The sequence below is a fragment of the Pseudorca crassidens genome, chromosome 2 (assembly GCF_039906515.1).
Source record: "Pseudorca crassidens isolate mPseCra1 chromosome 2, mPseCra1.hap1, whole genome shotgun sequence".
NCBI classification, from domain to species: Eukaryota; Metazoa; Chordata; class Mammalia; order Artiodactyla; family Delphinidae; genus Pseudorca; species Pseudorca crassidens.
The window spans coordinates 35,697,103-35,724,249 of record NC_090297.1 but is presented as its reverse complement, the minus strand read 5'-3'; the positions used below and the strand labels follow the sequence as shown (position 1 = coordinate 35,724,249).

The 27,147-nt window shown below is 42.9% G+C and overlaps 1 protein-coding gene across 6 annotated transcripts in view; it reads right to left on the bottom strand.

The window, feature by feature from the left end:
- The window catches only part of ST3GAL3 (ST3 beta-galactoside alpha-2,3-sialyltransferase 3), a 238,534-nt gene that overhangs the window by 61,607 nt on the left and 149,780 nt on the right, over nt 1-27,147 (bottom strand). For all 6 annotated transcript variants that reach the window (XM_067725835.1, XM_067725839.1, XM_067725840.1 and 3 more), the window contains one exon: nt 10,456-10,548. In XM_067725835.1, coding sequence (XP_067581936.1) covers nt 10,456-10,548 — 93 coding nt within the window. The remainder of the gene's footprint in view (nt 1-10,455; nt 10,549-27,147) is intronic.

Sequence of the window (27,147 nt, the reverse complement as noted above, 5' to 3'; positions counted from 1 at the left end):
AGTGAATAGTGGTAACACTCAGTGAAATAGGCAACATGGACTGATGAGAATTACTGGAATTTTGGTGAGTTGGATACACTGAGTTTGAGATGCCCAAGAGTCATCCAAGTGGAGCTGTCCAGCAGGAAGTTGGCTATGTGGGTCTAGAGATCAGAAGAGATTTGGGCTCCAAACAGATTTGAGACTCATCACCATGTATGTGTTAGCTAACACATAGTGAGAAGAGAAGAAAAAGGGCCATAGTTGAACCCTGGCAGACATCAACTTTTTTTTTTTTTTACATCAACATTTAAGGGTGGGCACAGCAGAAAGAGATTGCTTGTAAAAGAGACTGAGAAGGAAAAATAGAGAAACAGGAGGAGAACAGGAAGGGAGTTTAGATGAAGCGTTAATGAGAAGAGAGAGTTGCAAAATGTTCAAAATGGAGGAAGAGATCAATACTGCCAAACTCTTCAGAGAGGTCAAAAAAAGAGGTTCCCCCATTGGATGTGTCAGTTAGTCCTTTTGGGTGATCTGGACAAGAGCATTTCAGGGAGGGGAGGGGAGGGGTGGGAGTGGAAGTGAGAGTACAGAGATTAAGAGTTAGGGGACATGAGGAAGCGGAGAGAACAATGGTGACAAGTCTTCTGCACGCTCCTGGGTGGGGAGACGCTCAGCTTGCTCCCAGGCTAGAAGGACAGTGATTCTGTGGATGTGGACAGTGCTCTATTCTCCTCTGTAATTTATGGTTTGGGACAAAGCTTTACAAGGATGCCTCTCAATCTTACCACTCCTCCCTGGTATTGTAGTGATAAAAGTCCCAGAATCGGGGCTTCCCTGGTGGCGCAGTGGTTGAGAGTCCGCCCGCCGATGCAGCAGACACGGGTTCGTGCCCCGGTCCGGGAAGATCCCACGTGCCGCGGAGCGGCTGGGCCCGTGAGCCATGGCCACTGAGCCTGCGCGTCCGGAGCCTGTTGCTCCTCAATGGGAGAGGCCCCAACAGTGAGAGGCCCGCGTACCGCAAAAGAATAAAAAAAAAAGTCCCAGAACCCATGAAGGGCAGAGAAGGAGGGTCTTTGGAATATGGGGATACCAGATACCCAGCTACCTTGACCAGGAGCCCATAAACTTTCAAATCCCCTAGAGCAGTGCAGTAGGCCTCCTGAACCTTCTCACACGAGAGTCCCAAGACAGGCAGCTGGGGCTCTGTCAATACTCTAGCCTTCCTGCCTCAGAGAGCTCAGCAAGGTTTCAAAAGCCATCCTTTGCACTCGGGGGAATTTGGCCAGCTTGGACCACGGCAACGATTCCTTAGTAGCATGAGATTCACAGACACACACAGTCTCAGACACAAGCCATGCACCCTGGCCTTCCCAAAGCAAAGAGCGTCCCAAGAGAAGTGAGGTTTTCCTCTGTAGAGCCAGGCAAGAGGGCAATTTCTACACCAGTGCCTCCTGAGCCCCCATCGGGCAACTGGTAGACCTCTGCACTCTGGCCCCTAGCCACCCTGTCCATGGGACAGCAGCTGTGAGAGGCAATAGAATGTGGCAGTTAAGCATATGGGCTAGGCGGTCAGAGTAGGGTTCAAACTGGGCTCCATCACTTCCTATCCGTGTAACCTCAGGCAAACTGCTCGACTTCTTTACGCCTCCATTTCCTCAGAGTTAAAACTGTATTAATAACAATCCTATTTCATATGATTGTTGGGAGGATTAAAACAGAAAACACAGGAAAAGGTCTTAGCAGAGGATCTGAGAAGTCAGTACTGACACATCAGTAGGTGCTGTTGGCCGTCAGTGTTGCTGCTGTACTTGGGCACAGCCTGGATTTGGGTTCTGCTTTTGGCTGAAACTGTGCGCCGCAGGCCTCACCTATGGATGCATGCTTGTGCCTGACGTTAAGTGGCTTCACGGGTTACCATCGAAAAGACGTGATACTCGATCTTTCACCAAAGCACCTTTAAAAAGCCACTCAAATGTTTATAGTAAAGCATTGCTAGGAAAATGGGGAGTGTCAATTAAGATTTTGTGAGTTGTATTTTTTCTTTAAGCCTATATTTTAAATGTTTACCATGACCTATTCTGGGATCTTTATTTCTCCCTGAAAAAACTTCCCTGATTTAACGAAAGTCATTGGGAAAACAGAGTTCACTTAGTGTCTAACATTAAATTTTGCTGGAATGATCTAACATTGATAGCCCCAAGGTACATCCTCTCATTTCATTCTCTTGGCTAATGAGTTATGCTCTGACTTTTCCAAGATCACACATAGCCCATTAAGTGAGAAAGCTCTGAGAACTTTCTATCTCCAAATCTCATCTCTTTCCAATCTATCATATATTGGTACATGTCAAAATAATTATTTTTCTTCAGTAACTCTCTCCACTGAAAGAGTGTCTCATCAACATTCCTCATTCCCTCAGACTCTCAATCTCCCAAGGGCAGAAATCAATATCCACTCATGAAACACGCATTAAGTGCCTATTAAGTGCTAAAGGTTCTGCCAAGTATTGGCAGCCATGAATAAGACCATGTCTCTATGCTAACAGGTACACAGCCTACTATGTGAGAAGAAACATCAATACATAATTACAAGTACTGTAACAGAGCTATGTGTGCAGCACTGTAGCGGGACAGGTTGAGGAAGGAGTAACTGGGTGTGCGCAGGAACGGAGGTCAGGGAAGACTTTCTGTTCCATGAGACCAATAGATGAAAAGCCCTAATCCAATGTTTACAGCAGAGCAGATGTTCAATCAATTTGATTTCCCTTGGACCTCATGCCCCCTCCTCCCCATCTCTCTCGTTAGAGGACGATGTATCCAGGCAGGCAAGGAGGACTTCCCAGCAGATAGCGCAAAGGTGTGAGAGGGAGCAGGCTGGCTTCCCAGAGAAGCAGGACTCTGCACCCTGGACGGGCCAGCCCACCAGCACCCGTCCACTACCACTGCCTGCTCCCCAGTCTGTGCTCAGGCGTAGGAGGCAGTGACTGGGCGGGATCAAGGAGGAGTGAGGCTTAGGGCCAGAGTGAGAATACCCTTCCCACAGCACTATGTAACGAGAGAGGAGAGAGAGAGGGAGAGAGAGAGGGATTTAATGGCTTGTTTTTATTAGATCGGGTCAAAACTAACACGTCAAAAGAGCTGCCTAAGACCCCTTGTGTCAAAATATTATTACTACAAAAATCATAATCCTGAATTTACTTACAACTTTTTGGTCAAAATATCCAGAAACACTAGTTACCCACGAGGAAAAAAATTAAACAATCCTAGATCCCAACACCAGGGATCACGCCTAACAGTAAAACCAAACCAAAACAATAAAAACTCAGATGGATTAATAATTCAAATATAAATAATAAAGCTATAAAAGTACTGGATGGGGCTTCTCTGGTGGCACAGTGGTTGAGAGTCCGCCTGCTGATGCGGGGGACGCGGGTTCGTTCCCCGGTCCGGGAAGATCCCACATGCCGCGGAGTGGCTGGGCCCGTGAGCCATGGCCGCTGAGCCTGCGCGTCTGGAGCCTGCGCTCCGCAACGGGAGAAAGTACTGGATGAAGATTAAACTACTATGTGTGGATATAAATTCAAAAACTGCTACTGAGGGCAATTTGCCAATAACTTTCAAAATTATAAACACACACAACTTTGGATCCATAAATATCACTTTATTCTAGATAATCTCACATGTGTGGGGAGTGCTGTGTAAAAAAGGTTATTCACTGAAGTAATATTTAGAGTAGTAAAAAATGGCAATTGCCTAACTGTCCATCAATAGGGAACTGATGCAGTAAACTATAGTTTAGTTCATGGAATGCTGTGTAAAGAAGGGATTTCTGCTTCCCACCATGATAGAATAACAGGGGTGGGATTTACCCTCCTACCTTCAACAACCAGAAAACAAGTCAAAATAGATGAAACAAGTCTTCGGACCAGTGCAGGGATGGGGAACCCAAATAGAGCCCAGTGGTCTTCCTGAGTTGAAAAAAAGCGATCAAAGTTTAGGGAGGGCAAGAAGACTAGAATTTGTGGAGACTACCACAGAGGACAGAGATGCTCAGAGTGCCCCAGAGATCTGCAAAGGGGTCCCCTCAGATCTTTGGCCAAGTACTGACCTGGGCGTATATGAGAGGAAATTCTGAGGCTGAGGAAAGTCCACCAGGAAGCGGTAGATCAAACAATTCCCGGTGTTCATACAGGGCTGGGAATTGTTTGTATTCACAAAACAATTGTGGAAATAAATCAGGCAGAGTGGAAATGCCTCATAATGCACAAGGCACTGGGTCCAGTCCCCAGACAGGTACTGCGTTAGTTATGGGGATAAATTAGCCCTAGACAAACGGTTGCTCAACACCTGCACTAACAATATTGAAAGCAAATCTCAAAGGGATACAACTGATTCCAAGTAACTTAACTACATGTCCAAGCAAAACTAGCACTATTTAAGAGAATATAACAAAATCTAGCACAGAAAAACAAAAATTTCACATTGTCTTGAATCTAATAAAAAATTACCAGGCAGGCACACAAAGAATCAGAAAAATATAGGCCATTATCAGGAGAAAAATCAATCAATAGAAACCATCCCAGAAATGATACAGATGATGGGATTACCAGACAAGGATGTTTAAATAGCTATTCTAAATATATTCTCTATGTTCAGGGAGGTAGAAGAACACATGAACATAATAAAGAATAAAATGAAAGCTATAAAAAGACTTAAATGGAACCACAGAGATTAAAAACACAATATCTGAAATGAAAACACACCAGATGGGATTAACAGCTGATTAGACACCACAAGAGAAATATCAGTGGATGTGAAAACATAGCAATATCAACTATCCAAAATGAAACACAAAGAGAAATAAGAAAGAATTGGGGGGAAAAAACACCAGACAAACCTAGCATCAAACAAACCAGTTGGATGAATGGCTTAACATACATGTAATTGGAATCCTGTGAAGGGTGATGGGCAGAAAAAATATTTGAAAAAATAAGGACAAAATGCATCCAAATTTGATTAAAAAATAAACTATAAACTATATTTATTTATTTATAAATAAATGCAAGCCAAGAATAATATAAAGAAAACCACAACAAACTGCATCATATCAAATTGCTGAGAATGAGCGATAAGGAGAAAAATCTCAAAAAGCAGGCAGAGGAAAAGAGAAACATTGCATACGAAGTGAAAAAAGGTAAAGGGACTTCCCTGGTGGTCCAGTGCTTAAGAATCCACCTTCCAATGCAGGGGATGCGGGTTCGATCCCTGGTCAGGGAACTAAGATCCAACATGCCAGAGGCAACTAAGCCCGCACACCACAACTAGAGAGAAGCCCCAACTAGAGAAGCCCACACGCCACAGCGAAGATCCCACGTGCCGCAACTAAGACCTGACGCAGACAAATAATAAAATAAAGTTTAAATGAATAAATAAGGTAAGAAGGACAGAAGACTTTTGTTAGAAACTATACAAGCCAAAAGAAAGTGAAGTTATATCTTTAAAGTACTGCATGTTTGTCAAATTGTCAACCTAGAATTGTTTACACAGCCAAAAACAAACAAACAAACTTTCGAAACTGAAGGTAAAATAGACTTTATCAGACAAACCAAAGCTGATAGACTTCATTGCCATAAGATCTTCCTCATAAGAAATGTTACAAGACGTTCTTCAAGCAGAAGAAAAAGAACACCATATAAAAATATGTATCTAACACAAAGGAAGAAAGAGCAACAGTAAAACTAAGTTTGTGGGTAACTATACAAGAGTTTTCTGGGACTTCCCTGGTGGCGTAGTGGATAAGAATCCACCTACCAATGCAGGGGACGTGGGTCCGATCCCTGGTCCAGGAAGATCCCACATGCTGCGGAGCAACAAAGCCCATGTGCCACAACTACTGAAGCCTGCAGGCCTAGAGTCCACGCACTGCAATGAAGAGTAGCCCCGGCTCACCACAACTAGAGAAAGCCCACGCGCAGCAACAAAGACCCAACGCAGCCAAAAAAAAAAAAAAAAAAAAAAAAAAAATTAAATCAAAAAGCAAAGGGAGAATGAAAACAAATCCAAGGGGGAAAAAAAAAGACTTTTCATCCTAATTTTTAAAAACTTTTAAAATTTAAATTGTGGTAAAATACATATAACATAAAATTTATCATCTTAAACATTTTTAAGTGTACAATTCAGTAGTGTTAAGTACTTTCACATTGTTATGCACTCAATCTCCAGAATGCTTTTCATCTTGTAAAACTGAAACTCTGTCTATTAAATATCCATTAAACAGCAATTCCTCATTTCCCCTTGTCCCCAGCCTCTGGCAACCACCATTCTATTTTCTATCTCTGTGAGTCTGACTACCCTAGGTACCTCACATAAGTGAAATAAAACAGTATTGTCTTTCTATGACTGGCTTATTTCACTTAGTATAATGTCCTCAAGGTTCACCCACACCATAGCATCTGTCAGAACTCCTCCTCTTTTTAAGGCTGAATAACATTCCATTCCATGTATATACCACATTTTATCTTTTCATCAGCTGACAGACTCTTGGATTGCTTTGGCTATTGTGAATAATGCTGCTATGAACATGGATGTGCAAATACCTCTTTCAGACCCTGCTTTCATTTCTTTTGGGTATATACCCAAAAGTAGAATTGCTGGGTCATATAGTAATTCTACTTTCAGTTTTTTGAGGAACACCATACTGTTTTCCATAGTGGCTGCACCACCAATTTACATTGTCACCAGCAGTGCACAGGGTTCTGATTTCTCCACATCCTTGTCAACACTTGCTATTTTCTGCTTTTTTGATAGCAGCCACCCTAATGAGTGTGAGGTAGTATCTCACTGTGGTTTTTTTGTTTTGTTTTGTTTTGTTGGCTGTGTTGGGTCTTCGTTGCTGCCCACCGGCTTTCTCTAGTTGCGGTGAGCGGGGGCTACTCTTGGTTAAGGTGTGCAGGCTTCTCATTGCAGTGGCTTCTCTTGTTGCAGAGCACGGACTCCAGGCACATGGGCTTCAGTAGTTGTGGCACGTGGGCTCAGTAGTTGTGGCTCGCGGGCTCTAGAGCACAGGCTCAATAGTTGTGGCACCTGGGCTTAGCTGCTCCACGGCATGTGGGATCTTCCTGGATCAGGGCTTGAACCCGTGTCCCTTGCATTGGCAGGCAGATTCTTAACCACTGCACCACCAGGGAAGCCCTCTCATTGTGGTTTTGATTTGCATTTCCCCAATGACTAATTATATTGAGCATTTTTTCATGTGCTTGTTGGCTATTTGTATATCATCTTAGGAGAAATGTCTATTTGAATCCTTCACCCATTTGTTGTTGTTGTTGAGTTGTAGGAGTTCTTTATATATTCTGGATATTAACACCACATCAGATATATGATGTGCAAATACCTTCTCCCATTCTGTAGGTTGCCTTTTCCTGCTCATTTTTAATTCACTTTAAATAATTAACTGTTTAAAACAAAAATAAATAAGGACAGTGTTGTGTGGGTTTATAATACATCAATGTAAAATATGACAAAAAATAGCACAAAGGGCGGAAGGGGAAATGGAGGTATACTGTTCTACGGTTCATAAGCTCTAAGCGAAGTGCTATAATATTATTTAAAAGTAGATTATAAATCAACGATGTATATAGTAAGCTCTAGAATAATCATGAAAAACATAAAACAAAGAGGCATAGCTATTAAACCAACAGTTTTATTTTATGGTAAAATAAAACCATAAAACACACTCAATTAATCCAAAAGGAGGCAGGAAAAGAAAGGGAAAAAAGAAACTAGCAGAAAACTCATAGCAAGATGGTAAATTTAAGCCGAACCACACTGATGATTACATGAAATATAAACAGTATAAACATTCCAGTAAAAGGCAGGCATTGTCAGATTGGATAAAAAAAGCAAGACTCCATTATGTGTTGTCCGCAGAAACCCTCTCTAATTATAAAGAAACAGATAGGTTAAATGTAAAAGGAGGGACTGCTGCCAACCACACCTCTAAGATCCAACTTCTCTGATGCTCAAGGGTATAAACATACAAACTCCTTCTCCACCAGAAAATGTAAAAGAATAGAAAAACATACACCATGATGAAACTAACTTTTAAAAGGCTGGAGTGGTTATATTAATATCAAACAAGGAAGATTTCAGAACAAGGATTATTACCAGTGAAAAAGGGACATTTCAGAAAAATGAAGGAATCTATTCAGCAAGGGGCTACAATCCTAAATCTGTATGCACTAAATGGCAGAGCTTCAAAATACATTGACGCAAAAACTGATAAATGGAGAATTCAACATCCCTCTGTTAGTAACTGACCATATGTGGAATCTAAAAATAAAATGATACACTTAACCACTGTACCACCAGAGAAGTCCTGGGAAAGACTTAGATAAAACATCAAAAGCAGGGCTTCCCTGGTAAGCCCTCTAAGCCTTCCCTTCCCTCTAAACCTACTAGAACAGCTAAAATTAAAAAGATTGATGTCAGGGATATAAAACAACTAAAACTCTTACACTTTGCTGGCAGGAGAGCAAAACGGTATAGTCACTTTGGAAAACAGTTTGGCAAATTCTTATGCAGTGAAGCATACATCCTCTACACAAATGTTTATGTTGGCTTTACTTATAATAGCTAAAAACTGGAATTAACCCAAATGTCTTTTGACTGTTGAATGGATAAACAACATACAATGTTATGCCCATATAATGGAATACTATTCAGCAATAAAAAGGAACAAGCAACTGCTACACACATGTGTGAATCCCAAATGCATTATACTGAACAAAAGAGGCAGACTCAAAAGGCTACTATATGATCCATTTATATGACATTCTGGAAATACTACAGGGACAGTAGTTGTCAGGGCCTGGGGGTCAAGGGAGGGGTTAACTGCAAAGAAGCATGAAGGAACTTTTGGGGGTGATGTTGGACGTGTTCTATTAACCGTTACGGTGGTTGCACAAAGGTATTATCAAAACTCATACAACTATACTAATATGTAGATTTTACTGTATGTAAATTAAACCTCAACAAATCTTTAATAAAATTATGACACCTCCAAACAATTATATATTATGCAATCATTTAAAATATGAGATGAATCCATATATGCTGGTAATAGGATAAACTCTAAGACATATTGTTAGGAGTAAAAAGCAAGATACAGTACAATAAATACAGTATGTTCCTGCTTATGGTAATATTGGCTGTCTCTGGGATCTGGAGTGGGAATATATACCCTTTTGTACTGTTTGAGTTTTTTTTCCCCACATGCTTGTATTACTTTCAATTAGAAAACCCATACACAGGTCAAGGAAAACTCACAGGTGTCTGGCCCAGGGGCCTGAGCAGTGTAGGTCTGAGAAAACCCACGCAAGAATATGGAACATGGTGCCAGACACTGAAGCAGTGCTCAGTAAATAGCTGGGGGAAGCAAAACATTGGAATCACGTCAGAAGGCAGACCCCAGACAAAGGGATCTCTAACTGAACACCAGGTATTCAGCCAGCAGAGCCTCCTGTTTTATACGAGGAGCTAAGCTTGGATTGCTGACATTAGGAAAGAAAAGGAGCATAAAATCCAAATACCCTGGATTTGCTTCTGGGCAAGCTATTTGTCAGCATTCCTTTGCAAGCACACCGTGTGCCCTAACCTCAGCCTTCTAAGGGATGGGGTGCATACCCTTCCCCCGTGAACACAGCCCATGCCAAGAGGCCACCCCTAGGGCTCCTCTGGTGGTCCGAGTGCTACATCCTGACTCCCAGAGGTCCAGAGCAGCCCCTCTTACATCCCCTCCAAGTCAGATAGTCCTATAACTCTCTGAAGGAACAAAACGACCCCAGGGGTCTCACTGCACTCGGACCACAGACAAGACGATCGCAGCACGTCAGGCTCTTTTCCACACCAAGGTTTCAGGAAAGGAAACCCGAAAGGAAAAGGCGGATAAGCAAGCAAGGCCTCTCAGTGGAACTGGGTGAAAGCTTCTCTCAGCAGCTCCTGTCAAGTAAATCAGGAACTCTAGAACGTCAGACTCAGAAACTCCTCTTTACTTCCTGCTTTATTTGGCTTTGCCTCCCTGAAGCCAGGTAGTTGGTCCCAGCTTCCAAAAAAGACTACGAGCTTCTGTGCTGTGGAGCACTGTCTGGCGGCCTCTGGATACCTGGCTTCCAAGGGGAACCACGTAGGTTCTACCTCGTCTCTTTCCTCCACAGAAGCGAGCTGTGCTGGCAGGTACAAGCTCTGAGAGGAAGACGGGGGTAAGGTGCAGCAAGGGCCTAGAGTGGGACTGGAGTAGGAACCAGCCAAAAGCAAAGTCCTTTCCAGGCACCCACCGACTCAAGGACACGGGAGGAAAGGTACCACAGAATCTCATTTTCTCAGAGGCACACCACTTGCCACACGGGGCAGGGTGTCTGAGTCCTGGGCCATGGACCAGGCTATCCAGGTGACGGGAAGAAACAGGAGCACTTACCGGGGGAAGATGGCAGTCATCAAGGCTGAAGCATAGCCAGGCTTGCAAGTTCCCTCTGAAAAGTTTGCGTACTTGGTGGCTAACTCAGCAGGCCTAGAGGAAGAGAAAGAGAGTCACGGCTTGCCAGGCACTGGGCAGCGGTTACTAGTTCATGAAGAGCTGTAGGTGTTTAAACCCTGAACAAAGCTTCACTCCCTACAATCAGCACTTCAGCCCCCTTTCCACACCAAGGCCCTGGAGGTGGGGGTAAGGGGGAGGAGCCAAGAAACCCTAAAGGAATAGGTGGATAAACAAGCAAGGCCCGGCAGTGGAATTTGGTAAAAAGAGCTCACTGGGTTTTGCATAGATTCTTTGCAGTAAACCAGATTCCACGGAAATCAGGAACTCCATCCAGGCTCCCCGACTGGGAGAGTAGAGCCTGGAGACCTAAGGAGAGAGCCGCCAGACTTTGATAAAGTCACAGGCACTGCCCTTTCAACCTTCCTGGATATGTCTACATGTCCAGCCTCATCTGCCTCTATTCTCCCCACACACACTATGACCCAGCCAGTGGGAACCACTCACAGTGCCCTGAATAGAGATCAAATACATGTTGGGGCGTTTAGTTAAGGAGGCTCTCCTGCTCTCCTATCCTCTGTGCCTGGAATGTTCTTCCTTGTCCTTCTCCACCTGCCTATGCCTCCCGGTCCTTCACAACTCAGCTCAGATGTCAATTTCTCTGGGCCTAACTCCCTGACCCCCAGATTGGGCCAAGTGCCTCCCTGCGTTCACCGTCCACCCCCTGCCATCCGCGTTACATGATTGCCCAGCACTCGCTGTACGGAACTGCAATCGTCGGTAGTATGTCTCCCTCACTGCACTGTAACTTCAAGGTCAGGGTCTGATTTAACCCTGTACCCACAGTTCTTTGCACAGAGATGGGCACACAGAAGACCCTTATGATTTTCTGAAGGAACAAAATGGCCCTGACAATCTCACTGCACTTGGACTGGACATAAGACAATCTCAGGAGCCCATAAGTCAGAAAGCACTATTTTTCAGAAGGCTTGTGAGCTGTAGCCCTGGCTTTGCGGCTGTGTGACTGTAGTGAAGTCACCTCATATCTCTGGGCTTCAGTGTCCATATGTGTTCAGTGTGCAGCTGGAGTCACAGCCCTGCCACCAAAAACCCTGCCCAGTGCAGTCTAGAGAAGACCACAGAGGAAGAACAAGACACATTCAGTGACTGCTGGGGCTGGAGGCCCTGCGTGCTGGAGCACCTGAAGGAGCCCTGGCTCATTGCCAGTTCCCAGTCCCAACTTCCCCAGTCTCCACCTTCCCCAGTCTCCACCCTTGGGCCAGCTGCCAGCCCTCTGATGCCCAGCTGCTCTGCTGTGCTGGGGCCCTGTGGTGAGTCTTCCCTCAGGGCTGCCTTCTGCAGGGGCGGGGGCGGGGTGGGTCCAGGGTAGGGGAGGCTGGTGCCTATACAGGACAGCCAGAAACCATGATGCCACCGCCTACCATGCGTCATGTGTGATTCACTCAGTGCCCTGTTGAGCCTAGCCCAGGGCCTTACACAGAGTCACTGCTCACTGAATTTAGACAAACTCATCTGTATCTATGTGCAATTTCTTCTAAAAAATCTGCATTTTTTTAGCTTTCCCTACCAATGAAATTTAAAGCCTGAAATGCAGATGTAAATGCTGAGCGACAAGCCAGGAGTTGGGCCTTTATTTGGTAGGCAGAAGAAAGTCAAGGGTTTCACAAGAGAAATTTACATAACAATATTTTCTTACATAAACAACTATATTTCAGAAACGAAACATAAACTTCAGTGCAATTACTAAACGTACTGGAAGCTTTTGGACTAGGCACAGTGATGAAAACATTATAGATTTCTTCAATTACTCCTCTCAATAGCCAGGTGAGTAGGTGCTATTAATTATTAATTTACATACAAGCTCAGAAAGATGAAGAGACTTAGTCAAGATCATACAGCTAGTAAGTAGTGGATACGACGTGAAACTATTTCTCTCTGACACAAGTGCAGGAGCTCTTAATTAATTAATTAATTTATTTTTGGCTGTGTTGGGTCTTCGTTTCTGTGCGAGGGCTTTCTCTAGTCGCGGCGAGTGGGGGCCACTCTTCATCTCAGTGCACAGGCCTCTCACTGTCGCGGCCTCTCTTGTTGCGGAGCACAGGCTCCAGACGCGCAGGCTCAGTAGTTGTGGCTCACGGGCCTCGTTGCTCCGCGGCATGTGGGATCCTCCCAGACCAGGGCTCGAACCCGTGTCCCCTGCATTGACAGGCGGACTCTCAACCACTGCGCCACCAGGGAAGCCCAGGAGCTCTTAACATGGCACCGCCCTGGTGTGGCTCACAGTCAGTGCCATCACAGAGGGAAGCACAGCATCCAGGGACAGCACGAGTGGTCAGTGCAGCTGGAGATGGGGTAGGGAAGCTCTCTGGAAGTATGTAACAAGCAGTGAGGCATTATGAGTCCCTCATATCCTTGTCTCGAATCCCTCACCACCCGCTTGCTTGCCTGGTACTGTGGGTTCCTATGGTCTTTCTGAATTCCAGATAGTTTCACAAAGAAAAGGAAAGATGGATGGTGGTCGTCCCTTTAACATAGCGCATTGCAGAAATGCACGTGGAAATGCATGTACAACAGCAGACAAACCTTCAGCCACATCTTTCCTCTCTCTAGTGAACACGATCAACTTCTGGCAAAATGCTTCAAGAATCAGGGCTCTAGATGTGCAGCAATATGGATGGACCTGGGGGGCCTTATGCTAAGTGAAATAAGTCGGACAGAGAAAGACAAATACTGTATGATCTCACGTATATGTGGAACCTAAAAAATACAACAAACTAGTGACTATAGCAAAACAAGAAGTAGACTCATAGATATAGAGAACAAACTTGTGGTTGCCAGCAGGAAGGGTGGGGAGGGACAAAATATGGGTGGGAGAGTGGGAGGTACAAACCATGGGGTGTAAGATAGGCTCAAGGATGTACTATACAACATGGGGAATACAGCCAATATTCTGTAATAACTGTAAATGGAAAGTAACCTTTAAAAAATGTATAAAAATGTTTTTAATTAAAAAAAAAAGAATCGGGCTGTGGGATAGTCCAGGGTCTATGGACTCAGGTAATCCATAATGGAGAAGAAAGAGCACAGGCAAGATGGAACACAGGAAGCCAGAGCCCACCAGGAAAGGCTCTTCCCAGGCCAGTGCAGGGTAATCAGATATTAAGGATGGAGTAGCTCTAAACCAAACTCCAAGCAACAGTAACTTCTAAAACATACAGCCCTGGGCATAGTGGGCCATGTCAAGTTATTACCAAATTAAAATGCCTTGGGAATGGCCTCCTGACTATCCCAGTGAGAGAAGAATAGGGGGAGTGTTGGGGATTCTGAGTCATACAGCAGGCTGGGACCTCTGGGGCAGTTAGCGGTCAAAACCACCAAGATTAACAGTCTGCAACTCCCTCGGGCCAGAATAGTTAGTTTCTCTAAGGCGCTCACACTCCAAATGCCAGGAGGTCCCCACAGATGTCTGATCAAATCATTCAGCCCTTGTTCTTCTCCTACTCAGCAGCTGGCCTCTCATTTGGGGAGATTTAACATTTCGACCAGTAAGAGCACCATTGTCCTGCAAACGTGACTACCAAGAGCCTGGGGTGAAGAGTGTAAACCACTGCACTCTTAAGAGGAAATCCAGATGGAGAGGCTGGCACCTAAAAGAAGGAACCAGACTTCCACGCCTCTGCTTCACTCAGAAGCCCCAAGTTTAAGGAATCAGGTCAAACAACAGGTTGTAAATGGGAAGAATACAGGACGTGGAATTAGAAGCTTTCATAAAAGACACTGCAAGCTGCATGACCTTGGGCAAGTGAAGGACAATCTGCTTCTCAGCTTCCTCAGCTTCCTGCAAATGGGAACCACTCAGCTCTCAGAGATCTTGGAGGGTGTGGTGAAAAAGAACATTTGGAGGGGCTGGCTGTCCTCTAGAGCACCACACAAATACTTCGTGACAGGTGAGGTGGCGGAGCTTTCCAATGCTCAAGTTTGGATCCTGTCCTGGGGAGAGTCACTGAATGATTTCCAGTGGGAGAGTGCCCTGATCACCGTGTGCATTTTAAGGATCAACATTTGGGAGCTGAGGAGTAGCATGGCAAAAGGCTGAAAGAAGCAGTCCCTGAGATAGAAAAATAATCAGGAGAGTGTGATGTCTCAGGTGCCAAAGGAATGAAGTGTCTCAAGAAGGATACAGGGACCAACTGCATCAAACACTGTGCTCGGCCTGGGAAGGTAGCCACAAGATTGACAGCTGTATTTGCCAACACGGAGGTTGCTCTTGACTTTGAGTAGAGCTGTTTCACTGGAGTGTGGGGGTGAAATGCTGCTTTCATCGGGTTTCAGAGAAAACAGAAGAATTGGAGCCAGGGAATAGAGACTACCATTTTTAGAAGTTTTGCTATAAAGGGAGACAGAGAAATGGGGCAATTGCTGGAGGGGAATTGCAGGGAAAGATTTTTTTGAGGTTAGGAAATTTTTCAGCATGCATATAAGCTGGTTAGAATAAGAGGAAAACTCAAGCATGATGCAACAGAAATGGGACAGTTGGAGAAATGTCCCCGAGAAGGTGAGAGAGAGAAAGGATCTACCACAAAAGTAGAAGGGTTGGCCTTCGCTCTGTCTACCCTGCCCTGCCCTGGCTAGTGACTACCTATTCATCTTGCAACATTCGGGTGAAGCACCACTTCCTTTGTGAAACTTTTCCTGATTGCTTCCCCCGCCAAGCAGAACCAACCTCTCCTGCCTGTGGACCCCATTTTACCTAGAGCTGACAGTCACCTGACCTTGCTCACTTGTCCCCACTCTCTCTCTCACCTCCTTCCCTTCCATCCTCTCACTCATTCATTCATTCATTCACTCAACAGATATTTAGAGGCAACAGAGTCACTCTGCTTGGGTTTGTACCCTGGCTCCATCCCTTACCAGCCGGGCATGTTATTTAACTGCTCTGTGCCTTAATTTCCACATCTTTAAAACTGGAATTATACTAATACCTCATAGAATTCTTGTGAGGATTATGTTGACAATACAATGTTTAGTACAAGCCTGGCACATAGTTCTCCCTCAGTACATGCTAACTGTAACAGTCTCATTGTTGTTATGTGCCAGACGCTGGCCTGGGATTAGGGATACAGTGATGACTAGGACATAACTATGGCCTAGCACTTGTTACCCTGAAGAATAAACTGTCCATTTAGGGACTTCCCTGGTGGCGCAGTGGTTAAGAATCTGTCTGCCAATGCAGGGGACACGGGTTCGAGCCCTGGTCCGGGAAGATTCCCACACACCGCGGAGCAACTAAACCCGTGCGCCACAACTACTGAGCCTGTGCTCTAGAGCCCGTGAGCCACAACTACTGAGCCCATGTGCCACAACTACTGAAGTCCACGTGCCTAGAGCCTCCGCTCCACAACAAAGAGAAGCCGCCGCAATGAGAAGCCCGTGCACCGCAACAAAGAGTAGCCCCTGCTCACCGCAACTAGACGAAGCAACCAAGACTGAACGCAGCCAAAAAATAAATAAATAAATTTATTAAAAAAAAAAAAAAGGAATAACTGTCCATTTAAACATCTTTCTCTCCCAGACCATGAAATCTGAGTACAGTGCCTAGCACAGAGTACCATGCACGGCACTGACTATATAAGTACCCAACAAAATGTTTTTTGGACTGAACTCAATTGGTTACCTTGACTTGGAAGGTTAATTGACAGGAAGTGTGGGTATGAGGTGGTGATGGCTGGGGAAAATGAAGAAAGGACTTTGAGGATTAGAACTGTATAGATCAGTGTTGTTGGGCATCCCTTGACCAATGGGCTAATTTCTAGAACCTCTCAGAAAAGACTGAACTTAGCCCCCTACTGTGCCCCCTCCCTCATTCCAGGTGCTAGTTTACTGGAAGCAGTTCAAGGAACTGGTTGCAAGAACAGAGTAAGACCATGTGTGTAACACCTAGCACACTGCCTCACAAACCATAGTTAACAAATATTAGCTTCTTTTAAAGCAAATATAGCAACTTAATCAAGGTAGCCAGTACAATCGTGCTGGGAGGACTTGCATGATAAACACAGGTAAGAACTCTCAGCACAGAGTTCACCCCACCACTGCTTCTTCAGTTCTATCCTCTCTAACCTTCCTGATGAAGATGCACTTCTGCAATTACTAGAGGGACGCTTCTGGAATGACGACATGATTTGGGAAATGGCAGAAGTAGCTTAGGTTAGCTCTAGTAATCCTAGCTCGTCATTAAACATTTTCATTTTCTTTTTTTTTTTTTCCTGAAATAGCCTTTATGTAAGAAAGGTTATTTAATACTGCCATAGAGCCTTTCAAGCTCCAAGATGGAAAGTTTTCTCCCTAAGGACAATTTCTATCTCCTCTGACTGCCTCTCCCCCACGATTACAGGTCTGCTGGCTCTTCCTGAATTATCAACCGTCTCTTCATTCACCCACATTTGGGGTGTGCCAATCCATCCTGCCCTGGGCATCACTGACCCTTTGCTCTTTGTGAACTCCACTGCAGACTTGGGCTTCTATACGGTTTTGCCTCACTTACAGTGATCTGTGATAAACATGGAGGCACTGTCTCATGTCTCTTCTATCACTTTAAGAGAAGAGGGACTGCTTGATTTGCGTGATCTGGAATTTGGGGTATTTCTCAGCTCTGGAGGCCCTGCCTTTCAGCTCTTGCTACTGGGCACTGCAGTATCTTCTCAACAAATCAGCCACTCTGCTCTTTGATCAGTGATTCTGGAGCTGACATTACTGCAGTTTATCTTTGTCTCCAGGGCCTTGTAATTTACTTCATTTTGTCTGGGAGGATGCTCTCTAGTAAGCTCTTGCAAACGCTTTAGCCTGAGCTGTATATGCAATTCTCACCGATACTTTCCACCAGGAATCTCTTGCAACTGCTCCAATTCAATTTTGTTTCTACATTTTATTAAAACACACACACACACACAGTTGACATAATTATCTAATGTAACTTTACAATAATCCTTTAAGGAGTACAGCCCTTAGACCTAGGCATGTGGGGCTAAAAGAGTCCAAGAGAAGCATGGTTGGAAGATGTGCTATTCTCCGTTTACACTATAAAATTTCAAATGATAAAATTTGGTAGGGATTGCACTGACTCTGTACGTTGTTTTAGATACTATAAACATTTTAACAATATTAATTCTTCCAATCCATGAGTACAAAATATCATTCCATTTACTTGTGTCTTCTTCATTACCTTCATCAGTGTCTTATAGTTTCATTGTAAAAAGCCTTTCACCTCCTAAGCTAAATTTATTCCAAGGTATTTTATTCTTTTTGATGCAATTGTAAATGGGATTGTTTTCTTAATTTCTCTTTCTGATAGTTCATTATTAGTGTATAGAAACACAACTGATTTTAGTATATTGATTTTGTATCTTACAACTTTATTGAATTTTTAAAAATCATTCTAACAGGTTTTTTTTTTTTGGTGGAATCTTTAGGATTTTCTATTTATACTATTGTCACCTCTAAATACAGACAGTTTTACTTTTTCCTTTCCAAATTGGATGCCTTTTGTTTCTTTTTCTTTCTTAATTGCTTTGGCTAGGACTTCTGGTACTACAATGAATAAAAGTGGTGAAAGTGGCCATCTTTGTCTTGTTCCTGATCTTAGAGGAAAGACTCAGCTTTTTTACCATTGAGTATGACGTTATGTGTGGGTTTATCATATATGGCCTTTATTATGTTGAGGTACATTTCCTTTATACCCACTTTGTTGAGAATTTTTATTATGAATGGATGTTGAATTTTGTCACATGCTTATTTTGTATCTACTGAGATGATCATATGATTTTTTTCTCTTCATTTTATTAATGTGGTTTATCACATTGATTGATCTATGGATGTTGCACCATCCTTGCATCCCAGGAATAAATCCCACTTGATCACAGTGTATGTTGAATTTTAATGTATTGTTGAATTCTGTTTGCTAAAATTTTGTTGAGGATTTTTGCATCTGTGTTCATCAAAGATATTGGCCTGTGATTTTCTTTTCTTGTAGTGCCTTTGTCTGGTTTTGGTATCAGGATAATGCTGGCCTCATAAAATGAGTTTGGAAGTGTTCCTTCCTCTTCTATGTTTTGGAAAAATTTGAGAAGGATTGGTATTTTTTCTTTAAATGTTTGGTAGAATTCACCAGCCATCTGGTCCTGGACTTTTTTTTTTGGGAGGTTTCTGACTACTGATTCAATCTCCTTACTAGTAATTGGTCTGTTTGGATTTTTATTTCTTCATGATTCAGTCTTGATAGTTTCAAATGGTAAATTTAACATGACCACAAACTAATTACATTTCACATTTCCCCTTCATACTCTGGGTAAGACTTGCGTTTGTGGTCATTGTCAGCAAAGCACAGTCACAACCTTTCAGAGTCACTGGAAGCCAGTATTTGTGGGCAGCATGAAGGATAAGGATAGTGTGGCATCAAGAGTAATGATGTGGGAATATTACTCAGCCATAAAAAGAAACGAAACTGAGTTATCTGTAGTGAGGTGGACGGAACTAGACTGTCATGCAGAGTGAAGTAAGTCAGAAACAGAAAAACAAATACCGTATGCTAACACATATATATGGAATCTTAAAAAAAAAATAAAGGTTCGGAACAATCTAGGGGCAGGACAGGAATAAAGACGCAGACATAGAGAATGGACTTGAGGACACGGGGAGGGGGAAGGGTAAGCTGGGACGAAGTGAGAGAGTGGCATGGACATATATACACTACCAAATGTAAAATAGATAGCTAGTGGGAAGCAGCTGCATAGCACAGGGAGATCAGCCCCGTGCTTTGTGACCACCTAGAGGGGTGGGATAGGGAGGGTGGGAGGGAGAAGCAAGAGGGAGGAGATATGGGGATGTATGTATATGTATAGCTGATTCACTTTATTATACAGCAGAAACTAACACACCATTGTAAAGCAAATATACTCCAATAAAGATGCTAAAAAAAAAGAAGAGTAATGATGTAACCCTCATGAAATAAAGGGTACTAGAGAACTGAAGAGACAAGAAGATCTATATTGTTTCTATAAAACAGGTTCCAGAAAGCCATGGCACTGTAAATAATAACAGTACTGCTACCTTTTTCTTATGGTGGGAGATGTGAAATTAGCCAGGAATGATGCACCTGACAATAAAGAAAACATGATGAGATGGTTCCTGAACCTGAACAGGAAGAAGGGGTATCTGGATACTCTGAAGAAACTTCATGTGCACTGATTGGATAATATACACATACATAAGTATCTCTTCTTTCCCTATTGTTCTAAAGCCTCATTAATAAGTCATTACATCTCACATGGACCCATCAACTTATTTATACAGCAGAGACCTTACAAAAATATTAGCCAGGACTCTGCACACCCTTGGAGCAGCCCTACTCTGGGGGTAAGTATCATTATCATTTTTGACAAGAGAAACTGACTCTTAAACCCATCCTTTATTCTCACCAAAGCCTTTGCTTTCTTTGGTAGAAAGAAGAGTGGGCTTAAAGGTAAAAAGACCGGAGTTTAAGTAACTAGCTCTTCCACTTACTAGTTGTGTAACCTCAGGCATGAGATAATCGGTTCTCTTAACTCTTAAAATAGCTTTAATAAATACAGGACTGGTGGGAAGATCAAATGATTTCCTGCAACAATGTAGGACAGAACATTCTTTGAAAGGCTATACAAATGTCACTAACTATTTCTACTGTTTTAATGTTTGACTTCCACTTTTTCTACTTCTAGACCACCTGAATTATCATCATAATTTCACTAATTTTTTTTTTTTTTTTGCGGTACGAGGGCCTCTCACTGCCGCAGCCTCCCCCGTTGCAGCCTCCCCCGGACGTGCAGCCTCAGCGGCCATGGCTCACGGGCCCAGCCGCTCCGCGGCATGTGGGATCTTCCTGGACCAGGGCACAAACCCGTGTCCCCTGCATCGGCAGACGGACTCTCAACCACTGCGCCACCAGGGAAGCCCCTAATATTTTTTAATTAATTAATTAATTAATTTTTATTTTTGGCTGCATTGGGTCTTCGTTGCTGCACGCAGGCTTTCTCTAGTTGCAGCGAGCAGGGTCTACTCTTCGTTGTGGTGCGTGGGCTTCTTGTTGTAGTGGCTTCTCTTGTTGCGGAGCACAGGCTCTAGGTGCGTGGGCTTCAGTAGTTGTGGCTCACGGGCTCAGTAGTTGGGGCTCGCGCGCTCTAGAGCACAGGCTCAGTAGCTGTGGCGCGCAGGCTTAGTTGCTCCACAGCATGTGGGATCTTCCCGGACCAGGGCCCGAACCCGTGTCCCCTGCATTTGCAAGCGGATTCTTAACCTCTGCGCCACCAGGCAAGTCCCCATTTCACTAATTTAATGAAGAAAAAAACCGCTTTTTAAAAATTTTTCTTACTTGGATTATCCTCTCCAACTCACTTGGCTGTCTCCAAACTTCTGCCCTATCAGCAGGAAGATCAGGAGACTCCTGGGAACAGGGAAGGAGGGCCGCTGAAATGAAGCCAACATCTCACATACAGGGACTTGTCTTCAACTGGCATGCCACTGCATAACTGAGCTCAGCGGAAAGGCTAAATAAATCTCATAAGATCTGTAGCATAGTATTTACTGATCTCTTTACTGTCTCCATAGTTTTTCCTTTTCCACAATGTCATACAGTTGAAACCATATAGTATGTAGACTTTTCAGACTGGCTTCTTTCATTTAGCAACATGTATTTAAGGTTCCTCCATGCCTGTTCATGGCTTGATAGTGCATTTCTTTTTAGAGCCAAATAATACTCCATTGTCTGGATGTACTACAGCTTGTTTATCCATTCACCTAATGAAGGACATCTCGGTTGCTTCCAGTTGTTGGCGACTATGATTTTTTAAAGATAATTAAACAAAAAGGCCCTTATTACTGTATAAACCAGAGCAATGTGCAACATTTGTGCCATACTGTGCCACTGTGTGCAGTTTTGTATAGACATAAGTTTTCAGCTCAATTGGGTAAATACCTACAACAGTAATTGCTAAATCATGTGGTCAGACTATGTTTAGCTTTTTAATATGTTGCCAAAATGGCTGAACCATTCTGCATTCCTGCCAACAACGAATGAGACTTCCTGTTGCCCCACATCCTTGCCAACATTTGATGTGTCAGTATTTTGTATTTTAGCCATTCTAATAGGTGTGGTGATATTTTATTCTTGTTTTAATCTGCATTTCCCTAATGACACATGAGATATGGGCGTCTTTTCATATGCTTATTTGCCATCTGTATACATCTTGTCAGATGAGGTGTCTGTTAAAGTCTCTGGCCCATTTTTAACTGGGTTGGTTGTTTTTCTTATTGCTGAGTTTTAAGAGTTCTTTGTATATTTTGAATGAAAGTCTTTTAAAAATCAAACGTGTTTTGCAAGTATTTTTTTCTGGTTTGTGGCTTGTTTTTTCATTATTTTATCAGGGTCTTTCACAGAACAAAAGGTTTTAATTTCAGTAAGTCAAGTTATTGATTTTTTCTTTCATGAATTGTACTCTTGGTTTTGTATCCAAAAACTCATTGCCAAATCCAAGTTCACACAGATTTTCTCCTGTTATATTCTAGAAGTTTTGTGTTTTACATTTAGGTCTATTAGATTCCATTTTGAGTTAATTCTCATGAAAAGTGTAAGGTGAAAGATTTAGTTTCTACATATGGATGTCCAATTGTTCTAGCATCACTTGTCGAAAAGATGATCCTTTTTTTTCTGTTGAATTGCCTTTGCTCCTTTGTCAAGGATCAATTGACTATATTGGTGTATTTCTATTTCTGGACTCTCTATTCTGTTCCATTGGTCTGTTTGTCTATTCTTTTGCCAATACCATGCTGTCCTAATTACTGTAGCTTTATCTTAAGTCTAATGTCACGTAGCATCAGTCCTTCAACTTTGTTCTTCTTTATCAGTATTATGTGGACTATTCTCAGTTGTTTGCCTTTCCATATAAACTTTAGAATAAGTTTGTTGATATCCATAAAATAATTTGCTGGGATTTTAACTGAGATTACGTTGAATCTATAGATCAAGTTAGGAGGAACTGACATTTAAACAATATTGAATCTTTCTATCCATGAACATGGAATAGCTCTCAATTTATCTAGATTTCTCTGATCAGAGTCTTGTAATTATATATATAAATTTATATTTAGATTTATACCTAAGTATTTCTTTTTGTGTGTGATAATTTAAATGATATTATGTTTTTAATTTCATATTCCAATTGTTCATTGCTGGTATATAGGAAAGCAACTGACTTTTGTATATTAACCTTGTATTCTGGAATAGTGCTATAACTGCTGGTTAGTTCCAGGAGTTTTCTGCCAGTTCTCTGGGATTTTCTACATAGTCAATCATGTCATCTGTGAACAAAGACCGTTTTAATCCTTCCTTCCTAATATCTATGTCTTTTATTTCCTTTACTGGTCTTATTGAATTAGCTAGATCTTTCAGTATAATGCTGAATAGGAGTAGTAAAAAGGGACATTCTTGCCTTTTCCCAAACTTAGGGGGAAAGCATCTAGTTTCTCATCATCAAGCATGATGTGAGGTGTAGATTTTTTGTAGATGTTCTTTATCTTATTGAGCAAGTTTCTTTCCATTCCTATTTTGCTGAGAGTTTTTCCTAAAATCACGATTGGATGTTGGATTGTATCAAACGCTTTTCTGCATCTTATAGATATGATATGATTTTTCTTCTTTAGCCTGTTGATGTGATGCAATATAGTAATTGATTTTCTAATGTTGAACCAACCTTGCACATCTGGAATAAATCCCACTTCATTTAGGTGTGTGGTTCTTTTTGTACATCATTGGATTCAATATGCTAATATTTTGTTGAGAATTTTTGCATTATGTTCATGAGAGATATTGGTCTGTAATTGAGAATGTCTTTATCTGGTTTTGGTTTTAGGGTAATGCGGCTTCACAGAACAAGTTAGAAACATTCTCTGCTTCTATTTTCTGGAAGAGATTGTAGAGAATTGGTATCATCTTTTCCTTAAATGTCTGATAGAAGTCACCAGTGAAACCATCTGAGCCTGGTTTTCTGGAAGGCTACTAATTATTGATTCAATTTCTTTGGTAGATATAGGCCTCTTCAGATGATCTATGTCTTCTTGTATGTTTTGGTAGTTTGTGTGTTCCAAGGAATTGGTCTATTGCACCTCAGTTACCAAATTTGTGGGCACAGAGTTGCTCATAATATTCCCTTATTAACGCTTTTAATATCCATGGGATCAGTAGTGATGATCCTTCTTCTATTTCTGATACTAGTAATCTGTGTCTTCTCTCTTTTTTTCTTGGCTAGCCTGGCTAGAGGTTTACTGCTTTTATTAATATTGCCAAAGAATCAGCTTTTGGTTTTATTGATTTGCTCTACTTATTTCTGCTCTTTGTTTCTTTTTTTTAAATTAATTTATTTATGGCTGCGTTGGGTCTTCGTTGCTGAGGGTGGAGTTTCTCTAGTTGCGGCGAGCAGGGTCTACTCTTCGTTGCAGTATGCGGGTTTCTCATTGCAGTGGCATCTCTTGTTGCAGAGTACCAGCACTAGAGTGCGCAGGCTTCAGTAGTTGCAGCACGTGGGCTCAGTAGTTGTGGCTCATGGGCACTAGAGTGTGGGCTCAGTAGTTGTGGTGCACGGGCTTAGTTGCTCCGCGGCATGTGGGATCTTCCCGGACCAGGGCTTGAACTCGTGTCCCCTGCATTGGCAGGGGGATTCTTAACCACTGCGCCACCAGGGAAGTCCCCCTACTCTTTGTTTCTATGAAGGTCTCCTAAGTCTTATTTCCCTTTCCACTTCTGCTCCTCTCCAACCCATCTACCTTCCCACAGGCAAAATCACCTTCCTACAAGTCAAAACTAATGCTTTTCAACTGCTTAAAATACTTCGATGCCACCTTTTGCCTTCAAGATGAAGCCCAAACTTCTTATTGTTATCTCTAGAGCCCTGCATGATTTGGTCTGCTTATTCCTCCAGACTTATCATGTCTCATCCTTAGACCTCTTGGAGCTTTGACAGCATAGAAAAGACATATTAAGTTTTTACACAAATATTTATTCCCAGTATAGATAGTGAAGAACTATTTAAATAGGCCAATAGAATTTACAGGAAATTCTTCAATTGATTCAGATTTTAAAAGACCATGAAGAAAAAAACTAGAGAAAGGGCTGGTAACCAAAAATTAATATAAAATGGATTTTTGAAAATAGTATTTAGAGACCTAGAGATCATAATGAAAGTTTGCGTTTTTTTGGGGGGGGGGGGGCGGTTTTGGGTTTTATTTTTCTGGCTGCGCCACGCGCCATGTAAAATCTTAGTTCCCCAATGAGGAATCGAACCCACGCCCCCTGCAGTGGAAATGCGGACCACCAGGGAAGTCCCGAAAGTTTTCTTTTTTTTTAATTACAGAAAAGAAGGCACATCCAGATATATTTTTTCATTTTAAAGGTATATAAGGACAATACAGAAAAGGTAAACTCAAAAGGAAAAAAGTACTCACAATCCAACTGTCCTAACATAACTACTACTACATTCTGTGGTAGTCATTATGCTATATTCAAATATGGTTATAGTGATAGGCTTGAAGGCTATACCCTGGTTCTCAACCCTGGCATGTTAGAATCACCTGGTGGAACTTTTAAACATTAAGGTAACTGATTCCTGATCAACTAAATCAGAATCTCTGGGTGGTGAAGTCCTGTGCTGAGAAACACTGTATATAGACATGTCCTATGTACAGGCAGGGGCCTCACCTCAAAGGTGAGTTTATTTTTGGTATCAATCACCTGGGAAAGTGAAGAGTTCCTCAGACAGGATATGGAATCTTTTAGAGCAGTATTAGACTCATATGGGGAGCTTTAAAAATCCCAAAGCCCAGGCTACACCTCAACCCAATGACTTCAGAATCTCTAGCGGGTGGGAGGCAGGTGTCAGTAATTTCTTAAGCTCCCCAGGTGATTCCAGTATTCAGTCAAGGTTAAGAACCACAGTGCTGAGAGCTCCAGGTGAGCTACAAAGTAGGAATTTGGCTTTTGGCATATGGTAGGTGCTCAATAAACACTTTCCCCACAGGCGAAAGTTCCCCATGCAGCCATAGGGAACTTGACAGGCTGTTCTGGAAATAGTAAGCTATGCCTCAGGGTGTATTGTAGACTGCCCTATGTTTATAGGTCTTTCACAATTGGCTTGGTTTTCACAAGCCTTTGGGGGTTAAAAGTTGTTAGTTTTGGCTCCTATATCCTTGTCTTCACAAGGAATTCCTTATGAAATGAGACTGAGCATTAACGCCTCCATGCTCTTGCCCACATGGCAACCATAAAACATCATACAGACAGGAGCTTTCCCAGCACACGGAGCACCCACCTACACCCAGCTGAAACAGATGACACCACCATTTAATTAAATCAGCTTCCAGAACGCTGACATCAGCTCAGGAAAAACACACCTGGACACCAGGATCTGGCACCTTCAAGACTCCAGATGGTTCCTGTCTCTGCTGGACTAACGGGCACATTCCCCAGCTCCGGTGTCATGTTCCTCATAACCAAGACTGAGATTTCCTTAGGGTGTTGTCTGAGTGCTCTGCCTCCAGATACAGGCAGGGCTAACTCCCTCTCTTCCACTGAGTCTTTGCTCAAATCTACCTTTCATTGAGGCTTGCCCTGACCGTCCCATTTAAACTTGCAATCTCTTCTCCAGCATTCCCTTGTCCTGCTCTATTTTCTTTCACAGCACTCATCACCTTCCAAGACACTGAAAACGTTACTTGTTTATCACACCTTTTGTTTACTGACCACCTTGCTCACTGGTATATCCTCAGAGCATGGAACATGATACACAGTAGCTGCTCAAGGAAGCTGTTGAATGAATGAGGAAGCGCTTACCTCGATGTCTGGGCAGCAGACTGTAGCCCTGAGCCTTTCCCTAGGACCCTCCACTTTGAACAGTAGACTCCTTTTTGGGAAGCCAGAGCCTCTCCAGGGACCAGACTTGAACCCTCTGGAGGCATCATCCCATTGGGCTGCAGCTGACTGCACTGAGCAGCCTGAGAGCCTACCCCCCAGGGAACACAAGGTTAATTCTTGGACAACTTTGAGGCCAACAAAACCCAACACGCCAGCCTCACATCCTGGTTATTCACTCCCTCAATGACATCCTCATCAGTTTTCTCATGCTCAAGTCACTGCTGTCTCCTTCTTCTTCATGGTTCAATCTCCCACTTCTCTCCCACCTCACCATATTCTAACTTTCCACTGTCTTCCATGAAGCCTCGACTTCTTCAGTGAATGTTCCTTCCATCTTCTAATTTCATAGAAACCTGGGTCTTCACTGAAAACACCATTTCCTCTACAGCCCTATGTGATGGAGGCTGCTCTTTCTTCTATACCCCATGCACCTGAAGGCCCCTCATATCCTCCTTGTACTCCATTTATGCTTCCGAGTCACCAGTATGTCACCTTCCTTAAAAAAAAGAAAAGAAAACCTGTTCATTGCTCATGCTATCCAGAAATACTACCTCCTACCCTCCCTTGCTGTTCTCATTTACTCTCTCCCCCTTCACTAAGACTTCAGCTCACAAGACATCCTTTCC